Genomic DNA, 27,016 nt, shown 5'->3' with positions numbered 1-27,016 from the left:
ATTTGTACTTCCTTATCTTTTTTTAAAAAAATTATAGGCAGCATTTGCATGCTATTTTCAATCACAACCCCTAAATAAATGTGTATTTTGCATTTAGTTTCTTCCCTACTCTTTTCCTATTTTGTCCTTATTTATCAATCCCAGAACCAGAGATCACTGGTTTTAAAATGTTTGCGATCATTACATAGGCTATATATAAAACTTTATAGTATGAGTGATAAGAAGTACAGTGTTTTTTCCAGTAATATGCTAAATGTATATTACTCTAATGTAATATATGAAATGTATGCAATCATTAAGTGTAATATATTGAAAATGTAAATATATAAAATGTAATAATATACTAAAAACCATATTACATGACAATTTACCAAACAGAGAACTCTAAAAAAATAGAAAACCTGTATTTAGGAAAGCAGAATTAAATACTGAAGGAAAAATTAACAGGCATTAAGAGCAAATTTCAGAAATGCAAATTACCTAGCAGATATTTTAAAAATAAAACTTGGTTAGAAAAGCAGAAGGAAATCACAAAAAAGCAAAACATATATATATTTTTTGAAAAAGCTACAAATAACTTGAAACTCTAAACGTAAGCGTAGAGAAGCAAGATTGGAAATCTATTCTGATTATGTCTTTGGATCATTTAGCAAAGAAAACAAACGTAAAAACCAACAAATAGTTTCCCATAGAACGAAACTACCATTTTTATAATAATACCATGGATTCTGGCAACAACCTCATGAAATAAATAGGGTGAGTATTATTATCCCCCCATTACATTTGAAGAATCAGGGGTTAAAAGACAACTGACTCATCCAGGAACATACAGCTAGTTAAGGTGCAGATTAGACCCAAGTCTAATCCCTTCTAATCCTCTGCATCACAATGTATCTACACAGAGGGAGCTCCAAACCAAAACCTTCAAAATTCTTAGGAAATATGTGGTAAAGAGTCAAAGATCTGGCCATTGGTAACCAACCATTATTGAGTCCTGTGCAATAAATGTCCCAGCATAACTTGCCCTCATCCCTATTCCAATTCTAGGATCAACTTTCTTCTGTCTTAGATCTACTGGAAACTTCCAGGTTGTGTTTCTTTTATGAATCTCTCCACCAGCCTAATTATAGTAAGAATTACTTTCTAGGGATTTCCCTGGTGGCCCAGGGGTTAAGAATCTGCCTGCCAATGCAGGGAACATGAGTTCGAGCCCTAGTCCGGGAAGACCCCACAGGCCACGGAGCAACTAAGCCCGTGTGCCACAACTACTGAGCCTGTGCTCTAGAGCCCACAAGCCACAACTACTGAGCCTGCGTGCCACAACTACTGAAGCCCGCACGCCTAGAGCCTGTGCTCTGCAACAAGAGAAGCCACTGCAGTGAGAAGCCCGTGCACCACAACGAAGACCCAACACAGCCAAAAATAAATAAATAAAATAAATTTAAAAAAAATTACTTTCTACACTTACCATGCTGGGATAAGTCCCTAAACACCGCCATCTCAGTATCTACAAACTCATGCTATTTACCGTCAACCAAACTGGGCCTTCTCCGTGATTACACAGTCCTTCTCCCAAGGTCTCAATTAGAATTCTTTGTGGATGACTTCCCAATCCCCAATCTATTATTTGCAGCCCTTACTGTACTCTGAATTTCCAGTGAAGCATATTTGGCCACTGGTTAATAATTACTAACGGCTCCTTCTCCCATTTTTTTCTGTTGGCACTGCCATCTGGTTAGTCCCATAGGCTCCAAATCATCCCTGATTACTGCCTGTGATGTCAAGCCTCACATCCCATCAGGAACTAGGACTTGTTCTTTTACTGCAGTGACTCCAAAATAGCCTATGCTTTCCTATTTCCATGGCTGTGACCCTAGTTCAGGTTGTCATTCTCTCACATCTGTTTTGAAGATTGGCCTCCTAAGTGGACTCCTTGATTCCAGGTCACCACTCCCATCCATCTGGCCATGCCAACGTCTGATTACTTTCCTAAACCTCTGCTTTGATTGTATTACGTCTTTTCTAAACCCTCCAACAACTCCTTATATTACTCAATAAAGTGTAACCCCTGTACTTGGAATTCAGACCCTGTTTCAAACTGATGCCCATCCTTTCTCAGCATTTTAACCCTTTATGTGTACTTCTACTGGAGTCCAGCTGTACAAACTCTTGAACACAGTCTGTACTTTCAGCTCCCTGATTTAACTTACGCCATTTGCAGTATCTGGATTTACCCCTTCCCTACTGCCAGTAAAATTTTAGCAATCATCCAAGATCCAGTTTCATACAAATGCCACCTCCATCACCCTTACAATAAAGCCTTTCTCCGAATGATTTCTCTCTCCTGTTAAATAAGACAATTGTATATGGGTGGTACAATTCTATGGGATGCCATCTGTACCAGTCATTATCTACAGCTATGTTCAGGGCACATCCTCTACAACCATATGCAGTGGCTTTGCCTTTGACTCCTTATTTATTGCATTTCTTTGTCAGCTTCTTTTGTTGTTTTTTAACCAAAATCTCCTTTAGTCTGTTTTAAAATAATAGGTTATTATGCATATGTCTTATCTCCTTTTGTAGGCCATAAGCAATTTGAGGACAGAACTAGGTTATATTAAGCTTTGCATCCAACAATGCACGTACTAGAGCTTGTTGGTGTCACATTTGTGGTTAGAATGAAGAGTAAAATTGTGCTATGATCTACTCTATTTCTTTCTCTTAAACTGTGCTACACGCAACCCAATAAATGAAAAATTCTTCTGGGATGCCACATACGTATACTTGTCGTTAGCTCGTTGACTAAATACATTTTTAACTTTTTGCAGAGATAATTTCACGTTTGATGTCAAATAAACACAGCTTTTGTATATTTTCTCTTAGAGGCAACTTCTTTTGTTTCTGGGTTATTATCTACATTCCTTCCTTGTATTTAAAATATCAAATCCTCCTCTTCATTTTCCAATTATAGGTTGGAGAACTATTCCATATGTTTTCTATTCTAGTGTTCCAATATTTGTCCTGGTTTAATTTGTTTTAGTTCATGAAACTTCTATTTCAGGGAGAAATCCTTGCCACAAACCTGAGTCATTCCTTATATTTTCCCCTTTTTTTGTGAAGCAAGAAAATGACTATAATCCAAATTATATCCAATTTTTAAAATATATAATTACAACTCCATATTTCATTTCTATCTTGGTACTTTTTACTACTGTTCTTCTTATTTCTTGGCATATTTCCTCTCCTACCATGTCATAGTTTGTTCTCCCAAGCCTTTCCCTCCACCACATCCCTTTCCCCAAATTATACTCAAATTTCCTTGGCAGGTTTTACCAAACCTCTGTTGGTACAAGGAACAGGCTTTCTCTATACGATGGGTACTCAATAAATGGTTACAAATGATACATATATATTTTGACTTCGGGGTTTGCAGATTCATGATAATGAGCTGCTTCTCTTTTCTTCCTTTTATCTGTCTTGCCCTCAGTATTTGAATTCTTATTTACTTCTACCTACACACGTCTATTTTTGTTTTTACTCCATAAATTTTATTCTCACGTTACTGCAGTTCTCTGAGGTATTCATCCATCTCTCCATTCACTTATTCAACAGATACATTCATCACTTGCATGTGCAAAGTGTAAACTATATAGTTTAATGGGATTCCAAAATGAAATTCAGAAACCAGTCCTGTCCTCTAAGAACTTATGGTTTAGAAGAGGACACAAAACATCTATGTAAGTGGCTGTGAGTAAGTAATGTCTATGTAAGTAATGGTAACTAATACCATATTAATATTGTATGAAATGTAATACAAAATATAATTAGACGGCCATAAAAGAGAGATTACTTTCATTTGGGAAGTTAGCTTTTTGGAGGTGGTGGTTCTGAGCTGAGACTTGAGAGAGCTTTGCAGAGATGGTGAGAAGTAAGGTCATCTATTTTACACCAGCTCCTCAATGATATGTGATGAGTTTATTTCTAAACAATTTGGGGCTTCTTTAACCTGTCTAATTTCATTTGTTTAATTCTATGAGTAACATTTCAGATTTTAAGAAAAATAATTTAGCCATTTCCCATATGACTGTACTCCCCCTTGCTGTACATACTTTGCTGTCCTACTGACCAAAATCAGCAAATTAAACACACACATACACATACAAGATAAAAATAAACCTTACTGCACTTTTTAAAAGATTGTTTCAAAACATCTTATTTTATTGCAGTAAGAACACTTAACACAAGATCTACCCTCTGAACACAGTTTTAAATACACAATGTAGTTTTTTTAACTCTAAGCATTATGTTGTATAGCAGGTCTCTAGAACATATTCGTCTCGCAAAACAAAAAGAACCTTAAAAAAAAGGCCACTTCAGCAGAGCTATCTTCCTTACCACTTGGTAAGATTTTCATTTAGGGTTTATTTATTCACTCAGTCACTTCAACAGACATTTATTGAGCACCTACATTGTTGCTTAGGCAACAAGTGAGGTACTTGTGAGGAGATATAGCAAGAACCAGACAGACTCACTTCCTGTCCTTGTATATTCCCTGACCAGCATGTGTAAGTTGCTTGACTACAGCTGCTTTAAAATGCCATCTTTCTTTCTCCTAGACAAGTGCCCTGGGCTTTTCCATCATAATCCATTTCCCAAATGTCACAGGACAAATGCCACAATTAAACACCACATCACCTATGTGCCAAAACAGGATCCCAGTGATGCCATCGAAAAGCAAACCACAGAGAACATTACTTGAGCCTTTAAGGTTCAATTAACCATTTAATGTGTAGTTGGTGGATGTCTGGCTTAAGGGAAGTGAAACAGCAGATGGGGAAAAAACAGTAGGTTTGTACTGGGATTGGAGGTCAAAGAAATGTTTCTTGGAATAACAATGATTTCAGCTTGGGGAATACTGCACCCGAAAATAAAAAGGGTCAAGTGAAGGGTTTATTCCTTTACAGTGTTTGACAGGAAACATGAGGCTAGAGGAGAGCTAGGATGGGAGCAGAAGAGAGGGTGCTATTCGTGCTCCAGACGTGGTGATCAAGGGCATGATTCAAGGCAAAAATGAAGTCTGTGTAATAGCAGGGTTAAAGTGTTAGAGGCATATGCGACATAATTACTATTATTATATGATGTTATTTTGGGTTGTTGAAAAATGATGTTTGATAAAAGTGAGTTCCTGGAGGAGACAAAGGCTCTGTGACCCAGTTTCCCTGGGGAAGGTTCAATCTAGAGAGAAATCTCTGAATCTGGGACAGAAGGGAAAGCTGGAAGGACAGTGACCTGTAAGGAAAAGGTGAAGCTCACCAGAGACCATGTCTATAATAATCGGGCGAGTAAATGATCCTCTAACCACGAGGGAGTGCAGGGGAAGAACTGAAGATTTAGGAAGATGAAAGAACACTTATACACCACTGTAATAAATGGGGGTTCATGAGCAGAACAGAATTAACAGTGAGTTGGCAGAAGTACAAATGGGAAGAGCATGCATGACGTTGGATCAGGTTAGTGCCATTCAGGGTGCTCCCTGCACCGCGTCTGCAGCTTGGGAGTTGAGAAAGTAGACAGGAGAGGGGAGAGGAGGTATAAACATCAGCGCCCTCTGGTCATGTTTTCCTAGTCTCCCTTCATCCCCAGGCCCTTCACAGACCCACACAATCACAACAGGTTATCAGTCCCCGGTTTATATTCAGTGTGTCCTGGGCTCTGGACTGTGATGAGGCACAAGTATTGTGTCATGTGGCAGGTGGCACTTTACCTTGACAATTTCCCTCTCCTACTGTATGGGATTTTTTTTTTTTTTTTTTACTGTATGGGATTTTGACCTTTTCTACTTTTCCTTAAAATAGCAGGGCAATGTTTTTGATTTTCGCTTGTTTCAGCATTTAAAAAATGAGATACTTTTCCTATCATGTTAATCACACCTAATTGAAGTTGATTTTATTTATTCTTCTATTAATACTATTTTATTTTAGTCCTATTTAGTCCAAAATATTTTATTTTGCCCCTTGTCTAATTTATTTTCTGGCCTCAAAAATAGGAAACACTCAGAAATTCCCTGGTGGCCCAGTGGTTAGGACACCATGCTTTCACTGAAGGCACGGGTTCAACCCCTGTTTGGGGGACTAAGATCCCCCAAGTCCCAGTGGCGCAGCCAAAAAAGAAAAAAATTAGGAAACGCTCAACTGTTAATGCTTTGTATATCTCCCATACAAGACGAATCCACTAAACTGGAATAATACTGCTTGCCTTTCAAAACTTGAGAATGCATAATTCAATTAATTACATAACAGCTTCAGCTAACATTACTGACCCCAGCTTGATAGAAGACTTAATAAATTTTGGAGTCTAGGATGCTGTATAGTCCTTGTTATATCTTTTAGCTTGAATTCTTAATACTTACCAATGTACGAAGTAACAGTGTTGATACAAGCCACAATTACACTTCTTGAAACTCTCTCTCTTTTTCTTGCAACATACTGAAAAAGAATAAGAAACATGCTTATTTGCATTTAGACAGAGATTCTGAAGTAACCATGATCTGGGCATTGTAAAGGGCAGTTTTTATTTTTCTGTAAATACAGTAGCAAAAGATTGCAAAATTGAGTGGGAAGCTTACCTTCATGATATTACTGTAGGGAAGAGGGAAGACTTCATCTGCTTCCACATAGTCTCCCCAAGTAGTTAAAAAATTCTCTACGCATATGCAGATACACATACGGAAAATGCTTATATGCACTTAATTTGTGAATATGTACACATGCAGCATAAGAGAAAATAACATGCCAAATGAAAACTATAACTGAATGTAAAATCAAAGCATTGGTCCTGGAGCAGTATGGGATAGGGTAAAGAAGTGATCAGCGTCAGCCACCATAAGTGGCAAGGTCTCACAAAACAATTTTTGTATTTGGCTTTGAATAAAATACTGAGTAGGTTGAGAAAAATTAAGGGCTCTGAAAGCCAGAGTGAGGTCAAATATATGAAGTATGCAAGAGAAAAATAACTGAAAGTATCTTGACTAGGAAGTGATATTAAGAATGGGGTTTAGGGCTTCCCTGGTGGCGCAGTGGTTGAGAGTCTGCCTGCCGATGCAGGGAACACGGGTTCGTGCCCTGGTCCGGGAAGATCCCACATGCCGCGGGGTGGCTGGGCCTGTGAGCCATGGCCGCTAAGCCTGCGTGTCCGGAGCCTGTGCTCCGCAACGCGAGAGGCCACAGCAGTGAGAGGGCCACGTATCGGCAAAAAAAAAAAAAAAGAAATGGGGTTTACAGAAGAATGAGACAAAGGTGGAGTTTAGAAAGGCCGAGGAAAAGAAAGATTCTGTGGTAGCAACTCAGTCAAGACATAATAAAGATATGCATGAAGATAATGACTATTGCCAAAGAAAGAGCTAAGCATGTCTTGGCTATAGTGTGGAAAAGAGGAGAATAAGCAAACGTGCCTCCTGAGCTCCATGACCAGGAACGTGAGCAAGATTCTGCTGTTTATAGAAATAAAGAGAGCAGAGATGATACCATAAGAAGGGTCATGAAGACAACTATATGAAGGTATTTCCCAAGTAAACGGAGATGTAGGACTGAAGAGACAATGAGAGATCAGAAATGTGGATAAAACTTGGAAGACATCAGTTGGGAGCTGCCATCATGAGAGTGAAACACTTCTTAAAGAGGTTATGAGCATATGCACGGTATGTGAAGTGGCAAGGTCAAGCTTACTTATGCACACATTTAGTAAAACAAAATACCTTATCTCATTATCCTCTTCATTAATCTGTATATTTTCAACTGCCCTTGTAAGATTTGGTTGTTTCTTCTGGGAAAAGAACAGTGATATATACATATATTGTAAAAATATCAATATATCATGTACTCTTTAAGAGGCAAACAGTCTCCACTTCTGTGTTTTCATCAGCATGCAGCATATAAAAATACTTTTGCAATAAGAAATTATGAAAAATGCATGGTTTTTATCAACTCAGCATTTTTAGGATGTTGGAGATGAAAGAATAATAAAGAAACTGAGATTTAAATAGTAATCAAATTAAAAATATTGTTTTCTTGGTAGGATCCTTTCTTAGAAAAGGGCAGTTTGTTAGCTAATCAGTGATGTAATATAGTATGAACAAATAAATATATAGAGTTCAGAAGTTTTGTGATCAAGGGGAAAGAAAAAAAGAATAGCAACACTTACCTTCCAGTATAAGGCTCCAACAGCAAACCCAATTATAAGAGAAAAGAATGCTGGCAATGCTACGGCTGCCCATTGTAGGTTGGAGTCTTCAATGGGATTTGAGGCCTTCCCTGTAATTTAAACAGTACAGTGGTGAACACAGTATCTCCATGCCAGAGGTTTTGTTTTGCTCTTATCCTGTGGTTGTTCCCAACTGTTTCCGAAATGTACTCTTGACCTATCTGTTTAAAATATTTAAAACGCTAATTTTCCTGCTTGCAATGCAAGTCCATGTAGTCTCCAAAAGATACAAGTTGAAAAAAGAAAGAAACCCCATAGGCAGAGGGCTATTTGACTTGGTTAATGCAGACCCATATGGAACACAGATGACATATACCTGCAAATGATTTATATCATCAAGCAAATCCATCTTCCATGCCTTTATCTTCTAATATCTTCTCACTTTCTCACACTTCACATCTTGTCAAGAAATTTTAAAGAAGACATTTTGCAATCCGGATCAAGGTCTGGATGCATGCATCAAGCTATGTTCGGCCTGCCTCAAATATTAAGTTAATACCTGTACATTGTGGTTAGAGTACTTTTAGGGACCTCAAGTTTAGAATTATGGTGTCTCCTCATCACATCCTCAGCTGACATTTATTGGATGCCAGGTAGGGCCCCGAACTGTACCATGGCGTAAAGGTTTGAATTTTCAGACTTTCTGTGTTCAAAAGTCTTAGACTACTGAACATGAAAGAATGGCTGGAAGTACCAGTGTCTCCTTAAGCTGACTCTAAATATGTAATTTAGTGAGAGAGAAGACACACACATGAGTTTAACTTGGGACACCTCCCTTCACCCTGCTTTGCTCTTCCATGAGAAGCAGAATGATTCAGGAATTAAACAACACATCTCCCCCAGGCGTCTCTTGTTCCCAACACAAAACTTAACATTTTGACAGATTTTTCTATCTCCTTACAAGGAACAGCTTAGTTGTTTGAAAACATTGACACATATGTGTCAGCTTGTAAGAGTTAAACTTTCAGTTTTCTTTTGAAGATGTAATACAGTTAGAAATTGTACACTTTCAACAATCGTATGATCAAAATGTAAACCAATCCAAGGGAAAGTGACTGTTTTGGGCTATGATATTTTGCAATGATACTTGGGTACTGTGTCAGCCTATAGTCACCTATTTAACATATAAAATACCTAAAGTACATAATATAAAAGAACCAAACCACTGTATGTGTATCAGCATTTAAGATGGAAAAATAAACTCATAGATTTAACCGAAGAGGCAAGAAACAAATGTTATCTATTATAGTGAGAACAGAAATTGTCCATTTGCCTACCATTGGTAAACCTGGTACAGGAAATTCATTAATTCTATGATTCTTATGTTTCCAAAGAGGCTCTCAAAACAGTAAGTCTGTGTGTGTGTGCTGGGGTAGGAAATGGCGGGGGGGGATGTAGTGAGTCATGGGTGTCCCTTATACTAAGGGACATTGGGTAAAGTGGAATCTTCCATTCACGTGACCATGAATCACTTCCTTAAGACTAGACTGACAGCTCTTTTGGCCCACCTCACATCCTATAACCCCATGGGAAATATGTTTTAGGCATCTTAAATTAAAGCTCAACATGAATTCTATCACCAAATTAAGCCTTAGTTATAAAATGGGATTTGGTATAACTGAAGTAATACTGTTATTCCAATAATATAGCTATTTTAAGGGTTATATAAGATTATGTGTACTTGTCAGGGATTTTACTACCATTTATAAAGGTGTTTTCTATGAGGAAATGGATTTGGAGTTAACACGCAATTCCGACCGTTTTAGAAATGCTTATATTGTTATCTGTAAATAATTTGGCTGTTTGTGTTTATATTCCAGTGACATGTTTGAATTCTCCTTGATGGCCAACCCACGATGGCCCACACTGTCTATTGGGATTGCTGGCATGTGATTATGATTTGGCCAGGTGACATACATAGACATATACAGAGAGAACAAAGAAAGCTATTCATATTTTGTCCCCAGCTCCAATGGAAAACTAATGAGCTAAGATGGTGCTATGGAGAACTCCATTACCTATGTTTGGGCAGCCAGATGCCCCAGAATCAAGGCAGCTAAAACCCTGCTCTTCTTATTCTATCCAAAAGCCAAATCTTGAACTGCATCGATCAGACCAGAGGAAAGACCACACCCATCAGCAATAAGCAAAAGGAGCTTACTACAGTGTGAGGTGTTCTGGGACTCCCCACTCAAAATCTTTCTCAGGTAGGAGGACAGCCCCTGAGGGAGGTGTTTCTTTAGAGGCTAAAGAAAGCTCACCTCCCTCTACCAGAGCACTGTGACTTTTTAACCACTTTAAACTTCCACCCCTAGGACTATGGCCCTGAACAAAGTTCTGGAATCTGACTAGCACGCAGCAGCAGTCCTCCGGCGGGAGAGAGAAGGGAGGGGGTCAGACCCACAGGAACTGAACCTCCCTCCCACAGAGGTGTCACCTCACTTTGCTTATTTCTCTTGTTAATGCAAATGGCTTCACAGCCAGGCCTTGGGCTCTCTTCAGTGATCCTGCCATTCCTCTTCCAGGGAGAGAAAAACTGATGTTATCCGAAAAGCCTTGCTTACGCCTCCAGGGCATGACTCCAAATACTTACTACTGCTGCTATCAGCCAGGGATCAATGAGATCTGAATTATGTGCCTCAAGGCCCATATGAAGGGTATTAGGGCCAAAGCTTTTCTTTTATGAAAAGATCACCCCAGAAAGTGTATGGGGTGGTGGAGCTCATCTGGACAGGATTTGAGTAACCCCAAATTCCTGGGTTGTTTTCATGTTAATTGTATCTCATTATTATGAAAGCTGTCCACAGTTCAAAATTTGTGGGAACTGATTTGTGTGGTTTGACTAATAACATCAGACATCTCTACAAACGCAGAACACAAAAAACTGTGCAACAACTTTGCTGAACTCCTTTGCAGAGTAAGCCTGCTTATGGGGACCATGTCTATGAACATGGCTCTCTCCTTGGTCCTTAAAAAGTATGCAACTCAGTATTCTCCCTTGATTCAGGTTCAAAGCTCACCGCAGGCTTGCTGGCACTTCAAAGCTCACCACTGACCCAGCCTCGGTGCTAGATCTCATTGTTCTAATAATTAATGATGAACATGTACTATACATCAAGCACAGCTCCAAGTATACATGTGCTAACTCATTTAAAACTCACAGAAGGGCTTCCCTGGTGGCGCAGTGGTTGGGAGTCCGCCTGCCGATGCAGGGGACACGGGTTCGTACCCCGGTCCGGGAGGATCCCACGTGCCACGGAGCGGCTGGGCCCGTGAGCTGTGGCCGCTGAGCCTGCACGTCCAGAGGCTATGCTCCGCAATGGGAGAGGCCACAGCAGTGATAGGCCCGCAAAAAAAACAAAAACAAAAACACAGAAAACCTGTGAAGGAGAGATTATCAACCTCCATTTGATTGAGGATTCCAGAGATTAAGACAGTTGCCCAAGGTCACATAGCTAGCCAAGGTCTAGAGCTGGGATATAAACCCAGGCAGTCTGACTCAAGACTCTCTGGAAGATGAGTAAGTTAATGCCAAAGTAAGGATTTTCTTCCCTATTATTTAAATATACTATCTGTAAGAATCTCAATCATTTTAAAAACATCCTTTTAGCTTGGTACTAAGGATATTACTGTAACTTTGAAAACACAGTTCCCTTTGGATAACTTATACACTCTTACATTATCCCATGATTTTCCCTTATAAGCTACAGAGAGGGCATTACACCTCTGGATTCCTCCTTCATATGCACTGGTCCTCTGGCCAGCCTGGCCACATTTGGGGTCTGTCTTATCCCTGAAAACCAGCATGCTTTCTTCAAATTTCCTTGACCCTACTCCCGAAAAAGTCTTACCTCCTTTATGCTACAACTAAAAGCTTTTACATACTTCTATTATACATATTATATTATAATATAAATAATATATATTATAAAATACTATGACTATTTTTATTTGTGTCTGTTTCTCCTATGAGAATGTACACTACATAAGAGCTAGTCTTGTGCATGGGTATCTAAGTGCCATATTCATTCATGAGTGACAACACCTGGCCAAAAGCTGATTATGCAAGACCCATATTTTTTACAAAAAGGAAGAAAAAAAGGAAAACAAAAAAGAAGACTGGTCATTCATGTTGCAATTTAAAAAGTACCTATAAACTCAGAGGTACAGGACCAAATAGGTGTTTTATATTCAGTTTGTCTTTTCAAGTAAGTAGAAAAGACTTTTTCTTCCAACCATGATTATAGCAGATTAGCCTTCCCAACTTAAATAATTATTATACTAAACAAATTATACGAGGCAGCTATTTTCAGACATCAGCCAAGAGGCAGCCCAAGAGTATAATCCCCGAGAGAGGAAAAAACACATGTGGTAAGGCTCACGACTGTCCTGATTTTCTGGCTGGGAGGCACCTTCAGACTTAGTAGTCTCACTGAGGTAGGGAATCAGAGAATGAAGTTCAGGGTTGCTGCCCTAGCTGGAGTTTATGAGGCAGGGTTATTTGTGGGAAAGGAGCTGTGCAGAACAGGAGCGGTAGAAGTCTCTGGAGGAGTCTCCTTAAGTCATTGGTTGACTAATAAGCTGTACAGGCACAGGGAAAGACTTCACAAAACTTGGCAATAAACAATGCCCGGGAAGCTATGACTTTAACAGAGACCCTAGCAGTCAATTCAGAGACGAAGGAGTTCTGACAAGCAAGAATGGAGAGATTTTCCAGGTACTCAAGAAACATCTCAGAAACTCTATGCCTTAGAAATAAAGCTACTCTCTCGCCTCCCTCTAAGAAAGCTTAAAAAACATGACTGGGAAGGAAAATAAAGCTGATCTGCTAGGAATTGAACTGCCTACCAGTAAAAAACTCAAAAGTCTCTGAAGGAATGCTACAAAATCCAGATATTCAACAACATAATATCCATAATATCCAACGTATGTTCAAAAATTACTAACCATCTAAAGAGAAATGTGACCCATAATCAGGGAGAAAAAAATCAGTTAATAGAAACCAAGCTGGGATGACCTACATGTTGAAATTAGGAGACAAGAACTTCAGAGCAGCTGTTACAACTGTATCCAAGGGCCAAAAAACAAAATATTGTTATAATGAATATGCAGATGAAAAATCTCAGCAGAAAAATGTAAAATATAAAAAGAATCGAATGGAAATTCTAGAATACAAAGTACAAACTTAGAAATGAAAAGATACACTGGAATCAAACCTGCAGACTGTATACCACCAAGAGTGAACCCTATGTAAACTATGGACTGTGGGTGATTATGATGTGTCCATGTAGATTCATCGACTGTAACAACTGGACCACTCTAGTGGAGGATGTTGATAATGGGGGAGGCTATGGGTATGTGGTGGTAGGGGGTATGTAAGAAAATCTCTGCACCTTCCCCTCAATTTTGCTGTGAACCTTAAACTGCTCTAAAACAATAAAGTCTTAATAAAAAAAAATTAATGGCAAAATGAAACTTTACTGGAAGAAAAATTTAGATTAGAGATGTCAGAAAAGCCGGGGAACTTGAAAACAGATAGGTTGAAATTATTCACTTTGAAGACTAGAGAGAAGAGAGGTTGGAAAAAAAAACAAACTGAACAAAACCTCCATGATCTGTGAGACTGATATTATCAAATTGCCTAACATATATGGGATTGGTACATGTGTGATTCTACATGTGTGTGATTCCTCTCAAAAGGAGCTGAGAATGAAGAAAAAAATGTTTGGAAAAATTATGGCCAAATTTCCCCCAAATTTGAGGAAAATAAGCTTACGTATCCAAGAAGCTTGACAAACAACAAGAAAATCACTCCAAGGTGCATCTTTTTTAAACTCCTAAACAGAAGAAAATTTTGAAAGGCAGAGGGGAAAAATGATCCAGTACATACAAGGGAAAACATCATACAAATGCTGCCTGCCTTATTGTCAGAAACAACAGAAGCACAAAGACAATGGAGTGACATCTTTAAAGGACTCAGAAAAAAAATTCTTTTAACCCAGAATTCCATGTCTAGTAAAAAGTACCTGCAATACTGAAGACAAAGACATTTTTCAATTAAAAGAAAAAAAAACTGTTTTGGTGGCAACAGATCTGCACTACAAGAAATGCTAAAGGAAGCTCTTCAGCCAGAAAGGAATTAACACTAGACAGAAATTTGGATTTACAAGAGGGAATGAGGAGTAACAAGAAATAATAAATATGTGGGTAAATATAAAAGATTCTTTTTCCCTTCTCTTACTTTCTTTAAAAGACATATGATGGTTTAAAATAATAATTTTAAGACTGCATTGTGGGGCTTATAACCTATGTAGATATATGTCAACACAGCACAAAAGATGGTTGTGGGCAAGTGGAACTATCCTGCTTCAAGGTTCTTATGTTGTTTCTGGATGTGCTACAACATTAACTCTAAGTAGAATGTTACAGGTGAAGGTGTATGTGGTAATTCCTAAAGCAACCACAAAATGACGTCAAGAGGTGCTGTTGAAAAGCCAACAGAGTAATTAAAATAGAACACTAAAAAAAAAAAAAAAAAAAAAAAAAAAAAAAAAACACAAAAGAGGTCTGTAAAGGAGGAACAGAGTATCAATAAACAAATGCGGCCAATAACAAAATGGTAGACCCACATCCAACCATACCAATAACTGTACTAAATACAAACAGATGAAACACTGTAATTAAAAGTAGAGTACTAGATAAAATAGCAAGGCCCAACTGTATCCTGTCTACACGAGACGTACTTTTAAAATAAAGACAATATGTTGAAAATGAAAGGAAGAAAAATGGTATACATGAAAACAGTAAGCAGAAGAAAGGCTGGCTCTACTAATGTCAGACAAAATCCACTTCAAGGCAAGAGCTCTACCAGAGTTAATATGGGATATTGCAGTAAGATATGACGATCACTTAATCAGGGAAGACGTAACAATAATAAATGTATAAGCACCTAATAGTAGACCTGCAAAACAGACGAAGCAAAAAACTCAGAACCAAAAGGAGAAATAACCAAATCCACAACCAAAAGGAAAGATTTTTAATGTCCCACTCTCAGTAGGTAATAAAAAATTAGACAAAAAACTTAATAAGGATATAGAAGATCTAAACAACACTATCAACTACTTGGATTAAATCTGAGAATGCTACACCCAAAACTTGAATAATACTCATAAAATGTCTCAATAAATTTCAAAAGATTACAGTGTATGTTCTCTGACAATAGTGGAGTTAATAATAAGATATCTAGAAAAAACACATATTTTTAGACGACAACCCACTTTTATATTACCCATGAATCAAAGAAGAAATCACAAGGAGAATTAAAAGAAGTATTTTAAAGGTACGATAATGGAAACACAACATATCAGAATGTGTAGAATATAGCTAAAGCTGCTTTTAATGAAATTTATATATGTGCTTATATTACAAAAGAAGAATGGTTTAGAGTCAATGATCTACTTTTTCTACCTTAAGAACTTAAGAAGTTAGAACAAATTGAGCAAATTAAACCCAAAGTAGAAGTAGGGAAATAATAAAGATAAGATTAGAAATCAATGAAATACAAACAGAATTTAAGAAGACAAAAGTTCTTCTTTGGAAAGATTAATAAAATTCATAGTTAGTAGGAAAGACCTTAACTGACTAACATACAAAGTGTCTCTTCAAAACTTTTCAGATCCAATGTGTTATGTGATTCAGAATTTTAGATCTTAGAAGGTTTGGTCCTGTAAATATTGTATATTATATAATATTTTCAATGAGGTCTGGGTAGTACCCTATAATCAAACACATTAATATTTCCTAGTGAAATGCATAGATATTCACCTTTAGAAAGATAAATATTATAAATAGGCTCATCACAATTCAGGTCAGGTTTTGTTGGCAAAAAATCTAAAACAAATTGGATTTTAGAGCTTTTTCTTTTAATTTCTGAATTGTAGCATTGCTATTGTGGATTTGTATTAAATTGATTACTCCTTTTTACAGATAGGTCTTTGATGTCCTTGAACATATGAGAGTGCCCCATTACTAAGTCTTAAGGGATGACTTTCTTAGCTAAGATCAAAGGATGAATTTTTCCCCCCTACAGTTGCCATGAGGCTAGAGGATCAGGATACTTAGTACATCCAATGACCTTTATAGTGACCTTTGCCTCCATTTGAAAAAAAGACATTAGACTTCCAGGTAACTGGGCTCTTCTTCACCACCGAGGACAGAAATCTCAGAGAAAGAATATTCTCCCCTAACATGTAATTTTATAGTAAAATAACAAAAATCATCAAATTTCCAAACACACAATAGTAAATAGTGATATACACAACAAAACAGAAAATATCCTTGGAATTTTATAAAACCAGCACTTGTATTTTCCATTTTAAAAGTCCATTTTTGTCAGGCAAATTCCACGCGAAATATATTTTAAGTCAACAATGAAAGAAGTTCATAAATCATACATCTAAAAGTAATTTTATGCCTTATTTAAAATAATCTTAGCAGAAAATTTATTGCCCCGATTAAACATTATCTCTAGCTATAGGGAAATCCAATTGTACAAACCTAATATTTAATTCTCAGGAAGATCATAACAGGAAGAATAGCAACAGAACAGCGTTAATAGTAATGATTGTAAAAATTTCCTCTAAAGCCCATGCAATACTCCTACAGATGCTAATTGGAGCCATGCATGCATTAAATCAGATACATGTACTTACTATTACTGCTACTGCTGTCATTCCTAAGGGAACTGGCTGCAACAGGGGGTAACATAAATGGTTTTGTGACACTGACTCTGGAATCTAAATAGAAAGCAATAATGTGTCAGTGTTGCATGGTGATTTACATAAATTACAGAGTCCTCAAAAGGTGAAGTGCAATATACTTCACCAGGTCTGCTTCCCAAATCTAGGTTATTCAGATTTGAGAAGGGGACATTACGAAGACTGGAGGTGAAGAATAATATAATTGTACATTACTAGCAAATATCAGATAAAAATATGACTATCTCATATATTGTTTACTCATGCACAATAAGTGTTGTTTTGGATTGAACACCAACAAATCTACAACTGTTTGTTTCTTTCATGCCACTGATATTTGCTTTTATATTAGACATACACACCTCTTTCCCTAGCTACACATATATTTGAGTCAAAGGTAGATTCTTACCTATACGTATAAGATTCAAACTTGCTTTTTATACTTGTATTAGAAATGCTTATATGTCTTACCTTTTTCAGGACTTGATGTTGAAGACATCACACATTCACTAGTTTTAGAAGCCACCATCTTCAAGTCCTTGAAGGCATCGATGGATTTATTAAAAATTCCAAAGAATTTTTCAGGAGTAAACAGCCTAGGTTCTGGGCTCTTAGATGATTTTTTTACATTCTAGAAGAAGAAAAAAAATAGGATTATATTTTTCAAATAGTCTATAGATTTAACTGATGTCAAGGTAATAGACTATAAATGTGTCCTTGAAAGATTCAAGTGAAACGGACACTTTTAGACAACTGTTTTAACACATATAATTCAAATTGGTACTGCAGGGTAAATGATCCCATCCAGTTCAGTCTGGGGCTCAACTCCGGATAAAAGGAAGAGGGTGGTGGTGAGGGTGAGAAAGGTGAATACAACATCATAACAATGAAATCATCCTAACAACAAATTACAGACACTGTTCTTTAGAGATGCTCATTAAAATTATTACTCCTCATTAAAAAAAAATACCCCTCCATTAATACATGCTCCAAATAGTCAATAATTTAAAAGTCTGACGATAATAAGTACTGGCAAGGACATGGAGCAGAGGGGTCTCTTATAAGTCACTGGAATGCCATAAGTTGGCACATTTGATATTATCCAGTAAAGTTGGACATGCGCCCATCCTGTGACCCAGAAATTCCACTTCTAGGTAAATACTCTGAGGAAGCTCTTGCACAACTGCACCAAGAGGCATATAAGAAAGTTATTCCCAGCAGTGTTTATAAACCCTTACACCAATAAACAGGAGAGTGGTTTAATAAACAGTGGTGTATTGAATCAATGGAATGCTCTATAAACAGTAAAAAAAAAAAAAAAAAAAAAAAAAAAAAAAAAAAAAAAAATTTTAAGAAAGTTATTCCCAGCAGTGTTTATAAACCCTTACACCAATAAACAGGAGAGTGGTTTAATAAACAGTGGTGTATTGAATCAATGGAATGCTCTATAAAAAGAAAAAAAAAAAAAAAAAAAAAAAAATCAAGAAAAAAACTACAGCTTTATGTGGATATATCTTATAAACATAACGCAGAGTGAAAGAAGAAAGTCTCAAAAGAATAAAAAGAGTATGATTTTCTATAAAATCCTCCAAACAAGTCAAAGCTCTATTTTAGGAATTCATAAAAACATGATTATAAATAAAAGCAGGTAATAATAAGAGTTAACACCTATGTAGCACTTACTATGTACTACTCTATGATTAGTAAATGGACATTCTCTGGTATTTGGAATGCTCTTCCAGACATTGCCATTTACTGACCACCTAACTCATCTTTCATGCCCCAATGCGTATGTTATTTCCTTCATGATACCTCGTCTAATATACCCTACTTTTTGTGACCTCTACTTCTTATCAATGCCATTAGCACACTATTTGTACTGATATGATTGACATAAAAAGAGATGTTAACTCTAAGAGATGTGCTCATCTTAAAAAATTTTTAATTAAAAATTTATAAATTAGAAATCTCACAAATATGCCCCCATCCCAGCCATGACCAATCAGCACAGGTTTTAGAGAAGAGTAATAAAAAGCAATCCCAATGAATACAAAGTTACCTCAAATGAGTGTTCTTCCATGCACTCCACAAGGTCATCGACTATTTTCACAAGTTTGTCTATGATAGAGTAATTACTCAAGCCTTCAGAAATATTTGAAAACTTGTCCAGAAGATCAGTCAAGCTGACTGACAATTGTTCCACCATCTCGCTTATCCAACAATGACTAGGCTGTAAGAAATTGAAAGAAAAGAAGATAAAGCACCTATTTTAAGTACAGGTGGATTACCTGTGGATTACCCTTCAAAGCCATCAATGTTTCAGTCATGGACTCCCGGACAAAGGATTTCCTTATATCAGAACAGGTTAGTTCTTATGTTTTGTTTAAGTCATACCTAACATCTCTTTCAAAATTTACAAATGCATAAAGATCAGAGGAAACTGTTGATGGTAAAGATTTTGCTCTTCCATGGAAGTAAAATTAAGACAAGAAGAGCCAAGACAGAGCCCTTGACAAGGTTCAGATACTAATGGAATTTAAAAGAACTTTAGGCCCAGAGGAAACTACAAAAAAATTATTGAGGGAGAGAGTCCTAGTCTTCAAGGAACTTCCAGTCTTTTGGTGAATTGGAAAATGAATCAGTGGATTAATATAGCTTATTTTTCTAAAGACCTTGATAGATTTCAAGGCTTCTTCATAGATGAATTCCCATGCGTGGTTTTTTTTTTTTGCGGTACGCGGGCCTCTCACTGTTGTGGTCTCTCCCGTTGCGGAACACAGGCTCCGGACGCACAGGCTCAGCGGTCATGGCTCACGGGTCCAGCCGCTTCGCGGCACGTGGGATCTTCCTGGACCAGGGCACGATCCCGTGTCCCGTGCATCGGCAGGCGGACTCTCAACCACTGAGCCACCAGGGAAGCCCCCCGTGCGTGTTTAAAAAATAAAAAGTAGCCCTGGCAGAACGTGGTCTGAGAGAGAAGCACGTTTGCCTTAGTGGCAGGACCAGCTACATAATTTGTGTGGCCAATGGCAAAATGGAAATGTATTTATTGTTCAAAAACATGTTCAAAAAAATGATTAAGAGTTTCAAGATGGCGACAGCAGAGCATGAAACCAAGCATGGAGCCCCCTGCCCATGAAGCCAGACCTGCCCACTGGTTAGAAGCTCAAGCCTTGGAGTCAGATATAACTGGGTTCAGTTCTGGCTGAGAGACTCCAGACAAGCTACATAAATTCTCTGAACCTCACTTTGCCTCTCTATACAATGGAAATAATGGAAACAAGGTAGTTTTGAGGAGATGAGGTACATAATTTGAATGTAAGTTTCATGAAGGCAGTATTTTTATAAAATCTTGTTCCCTACAGTGTTCTCCTGGGGCCTAGAACAGTGTCTGTCATATGGGAGTTGCTCAGAAACTACTTGCTGAACTGATGTAGGTGTGATTAAAAAATGAATGAGAGGGGCTTACCTGGTGGCGCAGTGGTTAAGGATCCGCCTGCCAATGCAGGGGACACGGGTTCGAGCCCTGGTCCGGGAAGATCCCACTGGCTGCAGAACAACTAAGCCCGTGAGCCACAACTACTGAGCCTGTGCTCTAGAGCCCGCAAGCCACAACTACTGAGCTTGTGTGCCACAACTACTGAAGCCCATGTGCCTAGAGCCTGTGCTCTGCAAGAAGAGAAGCCACCGCAATGAGAAGCCCACACAATTAAGAGTAGCCACCGCTCACGGCAACTAGAGAAAGCCCGCGCACAGCAACGAAGACCCAAAGCAGCCAAAAATAAAAAATAAATTAAAAAATAAAAATGAATGAGAAAAAACACTCCATCATAGGGGTCCATGTTTTTCTGGAAAGGGCTAGATGGTAAATATTTTAGGCTTTCTATGCCAAGAGGCAAAAATCAAGGATATTGTGTAGGTCCATTTATACAAGAGAAAATAAATTTCCACAATTTTTTTTTATTACAAAGTTTAAAAGGTAATGATTATACTTGAATATAATTTCTTTTGCATAATAATTGAATTTAGGGCTTCCCTGGTGGCGCAGTGGTTAAGAATTCGCCTGGCAATGCAGGGGACATGGGTTCGAGCCCTGGTCCGGGAAGATCCCACATGCCGTGGAGTAACTAAGCCCGTGCACCACAACTACTCAGCCTGAGCTCTAGAGCCTGTGATCCATAACTACTGAAGCCTGCGTGCCTAGAGCCCGTGCTCCGCAACAAGAGAAGCCACCACAATGAGAAGCCTGCGCACTGCAACAAAGAGTAGCCCCCACTCTCAGCAACTAGAGAAAACCCTTTTTGCATGCAGCAGCGAAGACCCAGTGCAGCCAAAAATTAAATAGATGAATAAATAAACTTTAAAAAATGTTTAATTTCTTTTGTAATACAGGTCTACCAGTAAAAAGAATGGAATGCTTTATTTTGGGTCAACATTTTGCTTGGGGTTAAAAGCATTCTCTATCATCAAGTAGACTGTAAATGTTTATCTGTAAAAAACAAACTCAGCTGCCTGTCCATATAAAAGTAGGCAGCAGACTGGATCTGGCCTATAGGGTATAGTTTGCCAACCCCTGCTATAAATGGCTGTGGATCAATAAAGGTTTAGATTGCTAGGAAAAACTTCTTAGTATGTTAGAATGGATTATAATTTTTTTAAATTAATGTGACATCACTTAAAATATAATCATTGGTCATAAATTCACATACTTGGTATACTGTAACGTTATCTTCTCTCTTATAAAGATCTTTAAAGTAAAGGTCCTGATTTTTTTTTAACTCTGTTAAAATGTTATACTGAGAAAAATAAGATAATTATTGGCAAAGATAAAATGGTCTTGGCTTATTAAGATCCTAAATAATTTAAAATGACTCCTATTGTAATAAAAATGTTGTAATCAGAGAGGAACTGATACCATGTAAAACGAATAAAACCACTAAACTTTATTTCTTTACCTACCAGCAGAATATCTCTGTGGGGGAAGGTCGAGTAATTCATGTATTCTAAATTATACAAGAGGGCCATTTGACATTTATTTAACGGAACAGTTCAGCTGAAAGGGAAACTGGCTTATCTACAGATAGGTAAGCTGCAATTTCTGGAAGCATTAAATGCCATTCAAAACTTTTAGGGAGTGTTGGCTCTGGCTGCCGATAAGTAGAATAAACAAACCCCTAAATGGGAATTAGTTCAATTAGGCCATTTCATTTGACACATCAGCCAAGTTCTCAAAGACTGTGTTTCCAAAACATGTTGAGAATGAACTCTTTGTTTTGTAAAATTAACGCTTATCTCAAGCATATGCAAGTTCATATTTGCATCATTAACAAGTCTCTTTACAAGCTGTCAGTCTTTCTTTTGGGGCTGACTGCTCTCCAAGTTTCCGCCTGTTTAGACGGTGATAATTCCCTTTAGATAGTCAGCCCTATCAGCAAGGGGCAGATTTCCTAGGATACGGGAAAGAGCACATTCTGTAAATACTGCCTTAATAGTACTTATTCGGTAGAACAGCCTTCACCAATTCGTTCATTCTGTTGAAATTGTGCAAATTTTTCCATGGCAAGCAGATCTCATGTATTAATCTTTTCAAACTCTGTCCTTGCTCCACTTTGTGAATAAGCTTGCCTGTCCTCTCAGATCCTCTGATGTGTAGGAACCAAAATCAAATTCCCTTGTTCTGAACTAAGGTACTCCTTTTGTTTCTGTGGTCTTTGCCTTAAATGAACAGGTTGGTTTTTTTGTTGCTGTTGTTTCTTTTTGGTTTTGTTTTTTGTTGCTTTTTTGTGGTTAAAGCAGAAAAGAGTTTGTTTGTATGTTTCTTATTTTTAACTGGGAACTCAGAGGTGCTTACTGCCACTTCTGTTTGTCTCTATTTTCAAATGAACTCTATGTTTACATTCCATATTCAAGTTCTTATTTAACTATGACTACTTGCCCCATGGCCACCCACCCTTGTTTTCACATACCTAATCAACAGTCCAAGCAATCAACTTTTCCCAGTAACATTTTCAACCCTAAACCTCTAATTTCTTACTTAAATCCTGCCTAGCCCAATATCTGCCCTTTTAGAAGGACATTGAGTCAATGTCCAATTGACTCAAAAAAACTGAGTCAATTTTTATGAAAAATTCATTGATATTTGATATAAACTTCTGGACTACACTGCTGAAAAATATATTTCTAAACGTCTTTAACTGTATATCATTCATTATTCATTCTTGGAAAAGACTAATCCAAAGTTCTTTCTTGTCACTAAATTTGTTTAAACAGTTATATTTTAGCTTTTAAAGATTATTGGATTTATTAAAGATAAAATTGAGGTAAACAATATTAAATATTAGCCAGTTTTAACTCGTCTGCCTGCAAGAAAGGAAACCAGTTTTGACAAGAATATCAAGCAGATTCGCATTTTCTTTTTAATTAAATACAGTCAATGATTCGCAGAGAGAACAAAACTCAGTGAACTAAATATTTCATTTCTGAGATGATAGGAAGTCTCTCTGTTTTTCACCTCTTCCAAGATTATGATTAGGAAATAGATAATTAAAAGTTTGAGGGTCACAAATTTAATTTTTTTCCTTTACCTTAATAACAGGCATTATTGTCACTCTTTATCTTTCAGACACCATTTTAAACAAATAGTTTTATATAAGTATTAACTCACAACATATATCAGAAGAATGTAAGATATACATAATGTTCTTTATTTCACTAGAAGAATGTGAAGAATTAATAAAGTTGATAAAGTCACCCAGGATGTCAAAGAGGTGATGTAAGGAGTACCTTTCAAATTCCTGAAGTACACATAATTTAATGTTTTATTCATCCATATACATACAAAAAGAAATATAGTTTTGCTTTGAAAAACTCCAAACTCCTTAACTCCATACTCTTAATTTCTTACCTTCTTTCTTGGTAGCCTCTGTCTTACATTTTCTGGGTCAATTATAGCAGCTCTATTTAGGACTACTGGAGCAACACATGTTTTCTATTCATTTTTGTATGTGTGTGTATATATATATATATATATATATATATATATATATAATACATATATAATATATATATACATAATATATATATACACACACACATATAACATGTATCATTCTAGAATGCTAACTGAATCAATGATATTGACTCATTGTCCTTGACCTGCTAGCATGCCACCACAGAAGATCTGGGTAAAAACTGTGAACTTCCTAAGGGATTTTAAAATACCATAAGCAGCAAATTAATGATTTAACAATTAAAGATATAAAAACTACTACAATTGAAAGCATTCTAAACATAACCAGGAATATGACCGCTTCCAAAAACCAACAATGAAAATTTAAAATAGATGATATATGAATTTCATAAGATGTATGTATGACATAATACCTCTGTGGACCCAGAACTGGTAAATTTGAGTCACTGGCTGAAATAAAAACATCCTGGGGACTTGCTAAATCTGGCCTGCTTTCTCATCTCCATCCCCTGCTTCATTTAAGAAACTGTTCCAGTTTAATAGTAGAAAACATTTGACACACTCTTCCACATCAGTCTTAGATGAAGAGAGAGTCTCTAAGAGCAGTCACCGTAAGCCTTTTGGAATTAAAATCTGAAAGTGGACAAAACATACTCTTAACACTTCTTCATGGATGCACTTGGCACTACTTTTCCATTTGGTAGCTGTCTTAGATACGTGTCTGCTTCCTTAGTGGGCCTCATGTAGTTGTCTGCACTGTGAGGGATTTCTCCACAACGGAGCTGGGGTAAAATATCCATTAGAGACTCAGAGGGAGGAAAGGCCTGGCTCATAAGCTACGAGGCTTCTGAGGAATAGTCACAGTCAGTCTTCACCCCATCTTCTAATCCAACCAATCTAATTACGAGGATTACCACCCAGTTTGATTGCTTTTGTTTTGTTTTCTTTAATGAGTGTCAACCCTCAATCTTGCCAGAATTAGAGAATTAGAGGTATGGATGCCCAGGGTACAAAACATTCCCTTCCTCCCTCTTGTGCTTCTAGCATTTACCTCCTGGCTGGGCAGACAAAAGAATCTAGAGCCATGCCACTGGAATCACAATGGTTTAGATCTGGAAGAAATGCTGAAGACCATCTGGTCCACTCCCACCAATTTCATAAATGAGAAAACCAAGGCCGAAAGCAGTGAAGTTGCTTGCCAAGATTACACAACAAACTTAAATATTAGAAACCAAGACTCCCAAGCACTCGTCTAGTTCTTTTTATCAGTGAATACAGTCAAAGCACATACAGCTGCAGTATTTTCTTCTGCTGGGTTCTCCATGACTCATGTGGTCTCACACCTGGACGAGGCACACGGGTCCTTAACCTCAATTAAGAGATTTCTTAAGAACTGGAAGTGGCTCTGTCTCATCTCAATGAACCCAGAGCTATACTACGGAAAGCAAATTTCTCCCAGCAATCGTTGCAACCAAAGAGCAAATGCTAATCGCCTTTAGCGAACTCTCTCTGGTTTTTACTCTTAGGCCTAGAAAGCTGACACTCCCTGCCACTCTCAAACATTCCACGGGCAGGCAGATTTAAAACATTCCTACAATAACACTTTGTAAAATATGGTGCGCTCACATTACTACTGTAGAGTCTCCAAAATCTTAACTCCCTTTTAGATGAGCTGGGTTTTGTCATTTATTTTAGTCTTCTGTCTAAACAATTAATTTGGGTTTTCAGTGTTTACTGTAGACATCTAACTTTGCATTTTCTTGTTTGAATTAAAGTGATGTAGAAACCTCAATCTGATGAAGATGGTAATCAGTCCAAACACTATAAATATGTGATGTTTCCCGGGGCAGGCCTATAAATGGCCTCTGAACCAGACACAAAATAGCACCATGAGGAAGGATCAGCGTGGGGAGGTGAGGGCAGCAATGATGAACTAGAGGCTGTGTCTAATTCTAACTCGGTTAACACACTTCGTGATTTTAGGCAAGTCACTTATTCAGAACTTCAGTTTCTCTATAAAATACAGGGGTCTGTCTAATCTGTGCTAGCTGATAGGGGGTCCATTAGCCACCTTAAGCTACTTATCACTCAAAATGTGGCCAGTGTGACTGAGGAACTAAAATATTACTTTTGCTTAACTAATTCAGTCTGTTGAAAGTTAAAAAATCAATACTTGATTTGGTGACTGGAAAACTTTTAAGTATGTTTGGAAAAGCTTAGGTATGGGAATATGCATTTTCAACTGTAAACTTTATAAAAAGCTAAATGAATAAATATTTTTGATGAAAATTAATGTCTAACTGGAGTGTACTGTAGGTATGAAATACACAGTGGATTCTGAATAAATATAAAAAAATGAAAACTATCCCACTGATAATTTTATATTGATTGTAAGGTACAATGATAACACTTTGAATATATTGGACTAAATAAAATTTAATATACTTAATTTTTCCTGTTCCTTTTTATTTTTTTAAATGTAGCTACCGGACAATTTAACATTACATATGCGGCTTCTATCAGATAGTAATGGTCTAGATGTTCTGAAAGTATCTTAACATAATCACTTATTTATTAAGATGGGCCCTGTACTTTGAGAATACAAAAGAGCCACTTAAAAATCGTATTTAATCTTCATTTTATTCATTTACCTAACATTTTACACTTACTCCTTTGAAATACGTACTCTATTATATGAGAGACAGAAGTAGTTAAGTACAGTGTCTACTTGACTGACGTCTATTTCTATAGGGAGCACATCAAATCATAGGGGTGGATTCTGAGGATCCACACTTACAAATAGTGAACAATAGTGCCCTCCTGAGCCAGATGGGTCAATCAGAAAGTCCCTCCCCAAAACTGGTAGTAATGATAGGGACTGACAACGAGTCTCTGAGCAGGGTCAAAACCAATATGTAAATGTGGGAGCTCTGGGGCAGCGATATGCCCCCCAGGTGACTGGAACAGAGAAAAATTCTGCACAGGCAAAACAGAACGAGGCAGAGCTGCAGAGAAGGGGAAAGGAAAACCT

General features: G+C 37.4%; 1 protein-coding gene across 4 annotated transcripts in view; it reads right to left on the bottom strand.

Annotated features, from left to right (window-relative positions):
* Window positions 1-27,016, bottom strand: part of KITLG (KIT ligand) — an 88,423-nt gene that overhangs the window by 5,714 nt on the left and 55,693 nt on the right. The window contains exons 4-9 of one of the 4 annotated variants that reach the window (XM_024761379.1): window positions 19,075-19,245; window positions 17,487-17,646; window positions 16,971-17,054; window positions 8,200-8,309; window positions 7,754-7,821; window positions 6,410-6,485 (exon numbers count right to left, since the gene is read on the bottom strand). In XM_024761379.1, the coding sequence (XP_024617147.1) occupies window positions 6,446-6,485; window positions 7,754-7,821; window positions 8,200-8,309; window positions 16,971-17,054; window positions 17,487-17,646; window positions 19,075-19,245 (633 nt within the window). In that variant the 3' untranslated portion in view covers window positions 6,410-6,445. Of the gene's footprint in view, window positions 1-6,409; window positions 6,486-7,650; window positions 7,822-8,199; window positions 8,310-16,970; window positions 17,055-17,486; window positions 17,647-19,074; window positions 19,246-27,016 lie in introns of those variants that run through there. The other 3 variants (XM_024761380.1, XM_024761381.1, XM_024761378.1) reach the window with 3 other exon arrangements.

This window comes from Neophocaena asiaeorientalis, unplaced genomic scaffold (assembly GCF_003031525.2).
Source record: "Neophocaena asiaeorientalis asiaeorientalis breed wild unplaced genomic scaffold, Neophocaena_asiaeorientalis_V1.1 scaffold653, whole genome shotgun sequence".
Lineage (NCBI taxonomy): Eukaryota > Metazoa > Chordata > Mammalia > Artiodactyla > Phocoenidae > Neophocaena > Neophocaena asiaeorientalis.
Note: the sequence above shows the minus strand (reverse complement) of the source record. Positions and strands in the feature narration are given on the sequence as shown.